The 13,174-nt window shown below is 40.8% G+C and overlaps 1 protein-coding gene across 1 annotated transcript in view; it reads left to right on the plus strand.

Annotated features, from left to right (window-relative positions):
• Positions 1 to 13,174, plus strand: part of trappc9 (trafficking protein particle complex subunit 9) — a 242,784-nt gene that overhangs the window by 12,721 nt on the left and 216,889 nt on the right. Inside the window, exons 6-9 of the mRNA XM_061742257.1 lie at positions 1,975 to 2,001; positions 3,623 to 3,744; positions 7,524 to 7,649; positions 9,350 to 9,566. Of these exons, the coding sequence (XP_061598241.1) occupies positions 1,975 to 2,001; positions 3,623 to 3,744; positions 7,524 to 7,649; positions 9,350 to 9,566 (492 nt within the window). The remainder of the gene's footprint in view (positions 1 to 1,974; positions 2,002 to 3,622; positions 3,745 to 7,523; positions 7,650 to 9,349; positions 9,567 to 13,174) is intronic.

Consider the following 13,174-nt stretch of genomic DNA (forward strand, 5'->3'; position numbering starts at 1 on the left):
GTAAATGTCGTACACACTAAGATCATGTTGCAGGCGAAATGCAGCAAAGTCTCCCTCTTCTTCTTCTGCTACCGTGTTGTTGTAGTAGCAGTAGCTCGGCTAAGCGTAGGTCGGTAAACATGCAGGAATAAGGGATTAGGACGAATTATCTGGCAGTAAAAGCTCGATCTCAAGAGCTTCAGTTGGAGTCAACTACAGCCCGTCTAAGGTTCTATATCGGTCGGATTGAGGAAACTATTCCACTTCCTGTGGCGTCCTGTCCATGTAAATGTACCGACTGTCGATAAATGCAGGTAGATTTTAAGATATAACTTTAAACACAACGAGCTCTTTACATGAGATCATGGAGGAATCACAATAAATCTATTTAGAAAGTAATGGTCATGGAGTTTACTCTCCTGAGCGTCTAATGACAGACTGAGGTGGATGGAATGCTGGGATGGAAAGAGTGTGTGTGTGTGTGTGTGTATATATATATATATATATATATATATATATATATATATATATATATGTGTATGTGTATGTGTATGTGTATGTATATATATATATATATATATATATATATATATATATATATATATATATATATATATATATATATATATATATATATATGTGTATGTGTATGTGTATGTGTATGTATATATATATATATATATATATATATATATATATATATATATATATATATATATATATATATATATATATATATATATGTCCTTTCAATAAAAAACATGCCAATCAATCAAAAACATAACAAAATAGGGTAGAGAAAGAGAGATATCAATCTTGTATTCCAGATATATAAACATCTTCTGTCTCACACCAGAAATCATCAGTGAAGAATGAAGATATATTATATATTTATATTATTTAAGATTATTTATTAAAAGATTATTATAAATGATATTAATTATTATTAATATATAATAAAAAAGTAATATATTATAAATATAATATATTTTTATTTAATTGTATTAAGTCGTTTTTATTAATAGTCAGTAATATTATTTATTATAAAATGTATATTCAGCTCGTATTTAAGTGTCAACATGAACATGTTTAGTGTAAAAGAGGCTTTGACATTGCAGATATAATCATCACCCGCTGTCTCTTGTTAGTTAGTTTATATTTATTTTCCTTTCGGAAATCCTTTTTGCATCTGCAGTCAGAATAAATGGTCAAAAACAAAAAAACACAACATAATAATAAAATATACAAGACAATTCGACATAAAACGATTAACAACGTGATTAAGTGCAGTAAAGTACAACACTATACAATAACTTAACACAATGATCCTAAAGTTCTTCACACCAAACCTAGTGGATTATGAGATTAATAATGCATCTATAATTAATTTAGCAGAACTAAACTAGAGGGTATAAAAGGTTGATATTCTGCCTTTGAAAGACGTATATTTCTTCAGTTAAGGGGTTTCTCCAGGGTTTCGTACGCCGCTCTGCTCGTAGTTCGTACACTGCAAAAACTTACCAGGAATATTTGTCTTATTTCTAGTTAAAATGTCTAATTTTTTGTCAAAAAATCTCATTACACTTAAAACAAGACTCATCACCAGATAAATAACTTATTTAACCATTTTCACTTGTTTCAAGTAAATTTTCACTTAAAATAAGTAGAAAAATCTGCCAGTGGAACAAGATTTATCTTCTTATTACAAGCAAAAACATCTTGTTCAACTGGCAGATTTTTCTACTTATTTTAAGTGAAAATCTACTTGAAACAGGTGAAAATTGTAGTTTTTTCCAGTGATGAGTCTTGTTTTAAGTGTAATGAGATTTTTTGACTAAAAATTAGACATTTCAACTAGAAATAAGACAAATATTCTTGTTAAGATTTTGAGTTTTTGCAGTGTAGCCGTAGCTTAGCATCAGTCCAAGCTAACGCCGCTAACATGCTAAACCGCTGCTAACACAGAGTGAATCTGCATCTGTTCTGTGTCTGTAGGAGCTCAGGAAGTCCTCATTGACCCAGGTATGGAACTCTAACCAACGCATGTTTGCTCGTGGGCACGTCTGCATGATCTGTGTTGTCGTCTTCATCTGCACGTTTCTTTCCTTCCTGTGTTTTCCTTTGTCATGGACCTGCTTGTTCTCACAGACACGCCTCATATCATGAGGTTCTTCTAGACTGAAGGCTCCGACATGAGAACCTGAACCTGGAGTCTTTTTCTTGTTGATTATTATTGTTTGGTTTGGTTTTCAAGACTGTTTCATTTTCGAAATATAATTTCAATTTCTCCCACTAGGGGAGTTTTTACCTGCCAGTGTTTATGTAATAATTGATCGGGGTTTATGTTCTGGTCTCTGGAAACATCCTGGAGACAACTTGTGTTGGAATAGACGCATTATAAATAAAATTGAATTGAATTAACAATGACTTTAATGAGCCGTCAAACCCCGGTGGTAAATAATCCTGATATAACTCCAGTGTTTTACTTTACTTTAATGAAACTATAAACTACTTTTACTGTAGCTGCACCATCATTTCACTGCCAGCTTTTTGCTCAGCATCTCCTACTCCACACTGAAACATCACGTGGTTGCCGTGGATACGGCCCCGTTCCCAGGCACAGGACCGTTTACCTGAAGCTGGGAATCAAAACATCCGTCACCTGAAATGTCACCAGAGTCTGGGAACCTTTTTATTTGAGTGAAATGGGGCGAGAAAGAAAACTTTAACCTTCTCTGGGTGATTTGAACCCTCTACTATTGAATACAGCAGGATGAGTGTTTGACTGGTACCTGATGTTTGTTCTGATCCAACCGTCTCTGCATCAACATCGTCTGGTTGAACCGGGTCTCATGACGCAAATAAAACCTCAGACAAACTGTGACGTACGACCTCAGCAATAAAAGTTATTTTTGCTAAATGTGGAATTATGGGGGAACTTAATATTTACCATTTTCTTCTTTTCCTAGCCTTGTTTTTGTTAAAGTAATCAGGGCTGGGGATCAATTCAAATGTCAAACAGATCCAGGGCAGCAAACAGAGACGGATGAAATCGGTTTTATTTTTTAACACATTCCGTTTTCTATTGTTTTTAATTTTTGAGAATGAGATTTTTAGCATTTTATGCAAATGTAACCCCAAGACAGTATATAAAGTAATGAAATATAGACAATTTATGCAATTATAACTGAAAACTTTAATGTTTTCATGCCTTTTAACATATTTAAAGGCAAAAACATCATGTCCAACAAAACATTCATTTTTTGGGCATAAACACAAAAACACCAACATTTGTAATGATGGAAAAAAAAAGAATCGATCTTTAGACATAGGAATCGATATTTAGGAACTAATATGAGAATCGATTTAGAATCAGAAAATCGATTTTTTTTTTTTTTTTTTTTCCAACACAGGCCTAAAAGTAATGATTGAAATGGGGAACGAGGTCTTATGTTGCTTTTTTCTGAGGTTTATTTTTCATCTTGGTGGTGGAAGGAAGGAGAAGCTCCGAGGAGTCGGTGGTTCATTTACATCCTGGTTTTCCCCTCATGTCTCCTTTCCTTGAGCAGCTGAAGAGGCTGATGTTAGTCTGGACGTCTTGATAAACTAAGGTTGTAATAGTTTCCTGTTCTTGTATCCGTAGGAGCTTTGACGGCCAACGGCATCAGCGCCGACACCAGCACCGAGATCGGACGAGCCAAGAACTGTCTGAGTCCAGAGGACATTATTGACAAGTACAAGGAGGCCATTTCTTACTACGGGAAGGTAATTAATATACCATAATCAATATTATCGACAAGTACAAGGAGGCCATTTCTTACTACGGGAAGGTAATTAAAATACCATAATCAATATTATTGACAAGTACAAGGAGGCCATTTCTTACTACGGGAAGGTGATTAAAATACTATAATCAATATTATCGACAAGTACAAGGAGGCCATTTCTTATTACGGGAAGGTAATTAAAATACTATAATCAATATTATCGACAAGTACAAGGAGGCCATTTCCTACTACGGGAAGGTAATTAAAATACCATAATCAATATTATTGACAAGTACAAGGAGGCCATTTCTTACTACGGGAAGGTAATAACAAAACCATGATCAATATTTAGATATTTATGACCAACCATGATCAATATTTAGATATTTATGACCAATCATGATCAATATTTAGATATTTATGACCAAACATGATCAATATTTACATATTTATGACCAAACATGATCAGTATTTAGATATTTATGACCAAACATGATCAATATTTAGATATTTATGACCAAACATGATCAATAATTAGATATTTATGACCAAAGATGATCAATATTTAGATATTTATGACCAAACATGATCAATATTTAGATATTTATGACCAAACATGATCAATATTTAGACACTTATGATCAAACATGATCAATATTTAGATATTTATGACCAAACATGATCAATAATTAGATATTTATGACCAAACATGATCAATAATTAGGTATTTATGACCAAACATGATCAATATTTAGATATTTATGACCACACATGATAAATATTTATATATTTATGACCAAACATGATCAATATTTAGATATTTATGACCAAACATGATCAATATTTAGATATTTATGACCAAACATGATCAGTATTTAGATATTTATGACCAAACATGATCAATATTTAGATATTTATGACCAAACATGATCAATATTTAGATATTTATGACCAAACATGATCAGTATTTAGATATTTATGACCAAACATGATCAATAATTAGATATTTATGACCAAACATGATCAATATTTAGATATTTATGACCAAACATGATCAATATTTAGATCATTATTACCAAACATGATCAATATTTAGATATTTATGACCAAACATGATCAATATTTAGATATTTATGACCAAACATGATCAATAATTAGATATTTATGACCAAACATGATCAATAATTAGATACTTATGACCAAACATGATCAATAATTAGATATTTATGACCAAACATGATCAATATTTAGATATTTATGACCAAACATGATCAATATTTAGATATTTATGACCAACCATGATCAATATTTAGATATTTATGACCAAACATGATCAATATTTAGATATTTATGACCAAACATGATCAATATTTGGATATTTATGACCAAACATGATCAATATTTAGATATTTATGACCAAACATGATCAATATTTAGATATTTATGACCAAACATGATCAATAATTAGATATTTATGACCAAACATGATCAATAATTAGATACTTATGACCAAACATGATCAATAATTAGATATTTATGACCAAACATGATCAATATTTAGATATTTATGACCAAACATGATCAATATTTAGATATTTATGACCAACCATGATCAATATTTAGATATTTATGACCAAACATGATCAATATTTAGATATTTATGACCAAACATGATCAATATTTGGATATTTATGACCAAACATGATCAATATTTAGATATTTATGACCAAACATGATCAATATTTGGATATTTATGACCAAACATGATCAATATTTAGATATTTATGACCAAACATGATCAATATTTAGATATTTATGACCAAACATGATCAATATTTAGATATTTATGACCAAACATGATCAGTATTTAGATATTTATGACCAAACATGATCAATATTTAGATATTTATGACCAAACATGATCAATATTTAGATATTTATGACCAAACATGATCAATATTTACATATTTATGACCAAACATGATCCTTCAACTAGGTTTAATTCAGGTAGAAACGTTTAGTTTAGTTGAGGTGAAAACGTTTAGTTCACGTAGAAACGTCAGTCAAATCAGCTAAAATGTCAGTTTGCCAGATGAAATATATTATGTTTCTACACTAAAGTACAATCTGCATTGAGGTTCTTGCTGTGGGAATCCCGGTCTGTGATTGGACGCTGCCTCGGCGTCACCGCTGCTCATTTAAATAAAGTTCAGATTCTGTCAACTTCAGATTGAAGTTCTGGACGGCTCTTTATAGACAATGAATGGCAGCCGGACACCTATGACGCCAGTGGCGTTTTTGTGTGTGAATAAACGGTAACCAACAGGTGGAGGGTTTGGGGTGGAGAACATGTTCCTGCTACCTTCTCTTTGGGCCGTTTGACCTTGATTTGTCCTCTGATTTGATCCTGCATCTCCGTGATCCCTGAGGGAGAAGTGAATCTCCTCCGTCTCCATTTGTCCATCAGCTCATCAGTTATTCTGGACCAGTTCTGGACGTCTCCTCTCTCTTTTAGGAGTCTGAGCGACTCCTCCGTCTTCATTGTTGTTTCTCCTCACAGATATTAATAAAAGAGCCTGAAATACCAGCAGAGTGGGGGGGGGGTTGGGGGTTCAGGCTGCTCAGCATTCACAGGAACGGAGGATGGAAGGAAGTGATGGAGAGATAGATGCTGCTGCTGCACTGCTGAGGAATCACTGGATAGAAGCTAAAGCTCTATCTGTCTGTCGTTCTGTCCGTCAATCTGTCTGTTGTTCTGTCTATAGATCGATCTATCGTTCAATCAATCCATCTATCTATCGGCCGTTCTTTCATTCTATCTATCTATTGTTCTATATGTCTGTCTGTTTCCTTCTGTCTGTCAATCAATCTGTCTGTTGGTATTCAATCGATCATTCATTCTATCTATCTGTCTGTCTGTTTGTTTGTTCTATCGTTCGTTTGTTCTATCTATCGATTGTTTGTTCTATCTATCGATCTATCGTTCGTTCCATCTATCTGTCCTTCTGTCTGTCACTCTATCTATCTATCTATAGTTCTTTATGTCTGTCAATCAATTTGTCTGTCGTTCTATCCATCTATCGTTCTTTTCTTCTTCCATTCTATTGTTCTTTTCTTCTTCCATTCTATTGTTCTTTCATTCCATCCATCGTTCTATCTGAATATGTAGTGAGGATTGTTGTCCCTACATAGTGCAGTCCAATATTTCCCATAATGCATTGTGCCGTGTAGTGAACCAGACGGCAGTAATCATGACCTCCTCCTCTTGTCCTCGTCTCCTCTTGGAGCTGGTTGTTGGCTCCGTTGATTTGTTCGTGTCCCTGGAGAGTCTTCATCTGGACTCTGGTCGCCTTGTTTTGTCCTAATCATCATGTCCAGTTCATCATACCGTCCCCTTACCTGCTGATTCTCTGCTCTCCAAGTCCGGCCCTGGTGCTTCCAACTGGTTTGTGAAGCTCGTTTCTTTCTCAGAGCACTTGTCACCAAGCCGAATAACTGCAGCCTCCTCACTGAGAGGTGCTCCAGGTCTGCAGAGCAGCAGCTCTTCCTGCCAGCAGGGGGCAGCGTTGGATAAGGAAGGCTGGGATCAGCAGAGCTGGGTCTGCTGTGTCCCTGAACGCAGTGCCAGACAGAGAGATGACAGTGGTGCATCAGTCACCTGTAAACCTCACCTGTAGCTCCTTCATTCATCTCTACGGAAGGGGGGGGGGGGGGGCGGAGTTAGTGGTGTCCTTTCTCCTGTGATGATGGTTCTCATGTTTCTGTCTCCGTCTCCAGTACAAGAACGCGGGGGTGATAGAACTGGAAGCCTGCGTGAAGGCCGTGCGGGTCCTGGCCATCCAGAAGAGAGCTAGAGAGGCCTCGGAGTTCCTGCAGAACGCCGTCTACATCAACCTGGGACAGGTGAGACCTCCGTCTGGGGACTAGAGACCCGTGGAACCTGTCTTTACCTGGAGACAGGTGTCCATGAGGACCAGAACACCTGCAGACAGGTGTTCTGGTCCTGATGGACACCTGTCTACATCAACCTGGGACAGGTGAGACCTCCGTCTGGGGACTAGAGACCCGTAGAACCTTTCTTTACCTGTAGACAGGTGTCCATGAGGACCAGTATACCTGTCTCCAGGTGTTCTGGTCCACATGTCCACCTGTGTACATCAACCTGGGACAGGTGAGTCCCCCCGCCTGGACACTACAGGACCAGAACACCTGTTCGTTCGTTCGTTCGTTTGTTCGATCTCCTGTTCGTTTGTTTGTTCGTTCGATCTCATGTTCGTTCGTTCGTTCGTTCGATCTCCTGTTCGTTCGTTCGATCTCCCGTTCGTTTGTTCGTTTGTTCGATCTCCTGTTCGTTCGTTCGATCTCCCGTTTGTTCGTTCGTTCGTTCGATCTCCCGTTTGTTCGTTCGATCTCCCGTTTGTTCGTTCGATCTCCCGTTTGTTCGTTCGATCTCCCGTTTGTTCGTTCGATCTCCCGTTTGTTCGTTCGATCTCCCGTTTGTTCGTTCGATCTCCCGTTTGTTCGTTCGATCTCCCGTTCGTTTGTTCGTTTGTTCGTTCGATCTCCCGTTCGTTTGTTCGTTCGATCTCCTGTTCATTCGTTCGTGCGTTCGATCTCCTGTTCGTTCGATCTCCGTTCGTTCGTTCGATCTCCTGTTCGTTCGTTCGTTCGTTCGTTCGTTCGTTCGTTCATTCGTTCGATCTCCCGTTCGTTTGTTCGTTTGTTCGATCTCCTGTTCGTTCGTTCGATCTCCCGTTTGTTCGTTCAATCTCCTGTTCGTTCGTTCGTTCGTTCGTTCGATCTCCCGTTTGTTCGTTCGATCTCCCGTTTGTTCGTTCGATCTCCCGTTTGTTCGTTCGATCTCCCGTTTGTTCGTTCGATCTCCCGTTTGTTCGTTCGATCTCCCGTTTGTTCGTTCGATCTCCCGTTTGTTCGTTCGATCTCCCGTTCGTTTGTTCGTTTGTTCGTTCGATCTCCCGTTCGTTTGTTCGTTCGATCGTTCGTTCGTCCGTTTGGTCTATCGTTAGTAGTAGACATTTACCTCCAATTATATACATAAAAATGACTATAAATCTATATATTGACATAACTATAAATCAATATATATTAATATAGATATATAAACACTATACGTATATTACAACTCAATATATCCATATACACCTACATACAACACATCTATATCCGTATATCCATATATATATCTACATATATTAATAAATGTACATATCTATACCCGTATATACATTTATATATCTACATGTATTAATAAATGTTTATATCTATATCCGTATATCCATCTATATATCTATATAATTAATACATTTACTTATCTATACATCTATATATCTACATTTATTAATAAATGTTCATATCTATATCCGTATATACATCTATATATCTACATATATTGATAAATGTCCATTTCTGCAGCTGTCGGAGGAGGAGAAGATCCAGTATCTATATCCGTATCTACATCTATACATCTACAGATATTAATAAATGTTTATATCTGCAGCTGTCGGAGGAGGAGAAGATCCAGTATCTATATCCGTATATACATCTATATATCTACATGTATTGATAAATGTCCATTTCTCCAGCTGTCGGAGGAGGAGAAGATCCAGCGCTACAGCATCCTGTCCGAGCTCTACGAGCTGATCGGTTTCCTCAGGAAGTCGGCGTTCTTCAAGCGCGTGGCGGCGATGCAGTGTGTCGCCCCGACGATCCCAGAACCGGGCTGGAGGGCCTGCTACAAACTCCTGCTGGAGACGCTGCCGGGATACAGCCTGTCCCTGGACCCGCACGACTTCAGTACAGGTACAAGTACTCAGATTACACCCCCAACCACTTCAATACAGGTACAAGTACTCAGATTACTCACCTGTCCCTGCTACAAACTCCTGCTGGAGACGCTGCCGGGATACAGCCTGTCCCTGGACCCTAACAGCTTCAATACAGGTACAAGTACTCAGATTACACACCTGTACCTGCTACAAACTCCTGCTGGAGACGCTGCCGGGATACAGCCTGTCCCTGGACCCGCACGACTTCAGTACAGGTACAAGTACTCAGATTACACCCCCACCCACTTCAATACAGGTACAAGTACTCAGATTACACCCCCACCCACTTCAATACAGGTACAAGTACTCAGATTACTCACCTGTACCTGCTACAAACTCCTGCTGGAGACGCTGCCGGGATACAGCCTGTCCCTGGACCCGCACGACTTCAGTACAGGTACAAGTACTCAGATTACTCCCCCAACCACTTCAATACAGGTACAAGTACTCAGATTACTCACCTGTACCTGCTACAAACTCCTGCTGGAGACGCTGCCGGGATACAGCCTGTCCCTGGACCCGCACGACTTCAATACAGGTACAAGTACTCAGATTACTCACCTGTACCTGTCCCTGGACCCGCACGACTTCAATACAGGTACAAGTACTCAGATTACTCACCTGTACCTGCTACAAACTCCTGCTGGAGACGCTGCCGGGATACAGCCTGTCCCTGGACCCGCACGACTTCAATACAGGTACAAGTACTCAGATTACTCACCTGTACGTGTCCCTGGACCCCACCCACTTCAATACAGGTACAAGTACTCAGATTACACACCTGTACCTGCTACAAACTCCTGCTGCCTGTCCCTGGGCTCACATTTTGACTTTTTTCTCAACATTTCGACTTTTTTCTCGACATTTTGACTTTTTTCATATTAATATAAAAGCGGCAAGCAGCGATGAACGGGCCCTCGGGCGTGCAAATTTGACCAATAAAGGTCATGTCCGTCCGTTCGTTCGATCTATCGTTCGTTCGTTTGATCTCCTGTTCATTCGTTTGTTCGTTTGATCTCCTGTTCGTTCGTTCGTTCGATCTCCCGTTCGTTCGTTCGATCTCCTGTTCGTTCGTTCGTTCGATCATTCGATCTCCTGTTCGTTCGTTCGTTCATTCGATCTCCTGTTCGTTCGTTCGTTCGATCTCCCGTTCGTTCGTTCGATCTCCTGTTCGTTCGTTCGATCTCCTGTTCGTTCGTTCGTTCGATCTCCCGTTCGTTCGTTCGATCTCCTGTTCGTTCGTTCGATCTCCTGTTCGTTCGGTCGTTCGATCTCCTGTTCGTTCGTTCGTTCGTTCGATCTCCCGTTCGTTCGTTCGATCTCCCGTTCGTTCGTTCGATCTCCTGTTCGTTCGGTCGTTCGATCTCCTGTTCGTTCGTTCGTTCGTTCGATCTCCCGTTCGTTCGTTCGATCTCCTGTTTGTTCGTTCTTCGATCTCCTGTTCGTTCGTTCGTTTGTTCAATCTCCTGTTCGATCTCCTGTTTGTTCGTTCTTTCGATCTCCTGTCCGTTCGTTCGTTCGATCTCCTGTCCGTTCGTTCGTTCGATCTCCTGTTCGTTCGTTCGATCTCCTGTTCGTTCGGTCGTTCGATCTCCTGTTCGTTCGGTCGTTCGATCTCCTGTTCGTTCGGTCGTTCGTTCGTTCGTTCGTTCAATCTCCTGTTCGTTCGTTCGATCTCCTGTTCGTTCGTTCGTTCGTTCGTTCGTTCGTTCGTTCGTTCGATCTCCTGTTCGTTCGGTCGTTCGATCTCCTGTTCGTTCGGTCGTTCGATCTCCTGTTCGTTCGTTCGTTCGTTCGTTCGTTCGTTCGATCTCCTGTTCGTTCGTTCGATCTCCTGTTCGTTCGTTCGTTCGTTCGTTCGTTCGATCTCCTGTTCGTTCGTTCGATCTCCTGTTCGTTCGGTCGTTCGATCTCCTGTTCGTTCGTTCGTTCGTTCGTTCGTTCGTTCGTTCGATCTCCTGTTCGTTCGTTCGATCTCCTGTTCGTTCGTTCGTTCGATCTCCTGTTCGTTCGATCTCCTGTTCGTTCGTTCGTTCGTTCGTTCGTTCGTTCGTTCGTTCGTTCGATCTCCTGTTCGTTCGTTCGATCTCCTGTTCGTTCGTTCGTTCGATCTCCTGTTCGTTCGTTCAATCGATCTCCCGTTCGTTCGTTCGTTCGTTCGATCTCCTGTTCATTCGTTCAATTGATCTCCTGTTCGTTCGTTCAATCGATCTCCCGTTCGTTCGCTCGTTCAATCTCCCGTTCGTTCGTTCGTTCGATCTCCCGTTCGTTCGTTCCTTCGTTCGATCTCCCGTTCGTTCGATCTCCCGTTCCTTCGTTCGTTCGTTCGTTCGTTCGTTCGTTCGATCTCCTGTTCGTTCGTTCGTTCGTTCGATCTCCTGTTCGTTCGTTCGTTCGTTCGATCTCCCGTTCCTTCGTTCGTTCGTTCGATCTCCCGTTCGTTCGTTCGTTCGTTCGTTCGATCTCCTGTTCGTTCGTTCGATCTCCTGTTCATTTGTTCGTTCGTTCGTTCAGAGTTGCTGGTACGACTAGTGTTTCCAACCGTCCCTTGAAAACTGGAACAACATCATGAGGGTAAAACATCTCTTCATTCATGTTTACGTTCGATCTCCTGTCCGTTCGTTCGATCTCCTGTTTGTCCGCCCGTTCGTTCGTTCGTTCGTTCGTTCGTTCGTTCGTTCGTTCGTTCGTTCGTTCGTTCGTTCGTTCGTTCGTTCGTTCGTTCGTTCGTTCGTTCCAGATTAACACACCTGTCCAGTTACCGGGGGCCAGAGTTGCTGGTACCACTGGCGTCGCCAACCGTCCTTTGAAAACCGGAATCGTCCCGTATTTATAAACTAAAGTTTTACTGTGAGAGTCAGAAAATAGTCCTAAAGTTCCAATGCAGAATGGCATTGAGCTGTTGAGTTCATAAAGTTCACGAGTTCTGTTTTACTGTAGCTGCAGTCACGGCCTTTGAGGCTCAGATCTGTTTCCGCCTCAGTCCGGGTTGCCAGGTCTCAGTCCGGGTTGCCAGGTCTCAGTCCGGGTTGCCAGGTCTCGGTCAGGGTTGCCAGGTCTCAGTCAGGGTTGCCGGGTCTCAGTCAGGGTTGCCGGGTCTCAGTCAGGGTTGCCGGGTCTCAGTCAGGGTTGCCGGGTCTCAGTCAGGGTTGCCAGGTCTCGGTCAGGGTTGCCAGGTCTCAGTCAGGGTTGCCGGGTCTCAGTCAGGGTTGCCGGGTCTCAGTCAGGGTTGCCGGGTCTCAGTCAGGGTTGCCAGGTCTCGGTCAGGGTTGCCAGGTCTCAGTCAGGGTTGCCAGGTCTCAGTCAGGGTTGCCAGGTCCCATCAGGGTTGCCAGGTCTCAGTCAGGGTTGCCAGGTTGGGCAGGTTTCAGCCCGACTGGTTCTGGCAGAACTATTTTTAGCTGCAGCAGGCTGTGGCTGCAGAGGAAGATGCTGACGGAGGATAAAAACAACCTGACGGAGGATAAAAACAACCTGACGGAGGATAAAAACAACCTGACGGAGGATAAAAACCTGACGGAGGAAGATAATAACCGGTAGAACGTTTCTGGTAGCAGAGAAGCTCCGGGGCTACGGAGGATT

Source organism: Cololabis saira, chromosome 15, assembly GCF_033807715.1.
Source record: "Cololabis saira isolate AMF1-May2022 chromosome 15, fColSai1.1, whole genome shotgun sequence".
NCBI classification, from domain to species: domain Eukaryota; kingdom Metazoa; phylum Chordata; class Actinopteri; order Beloniformes; family Belonidae; genus Cololabis; species Cololabis saira.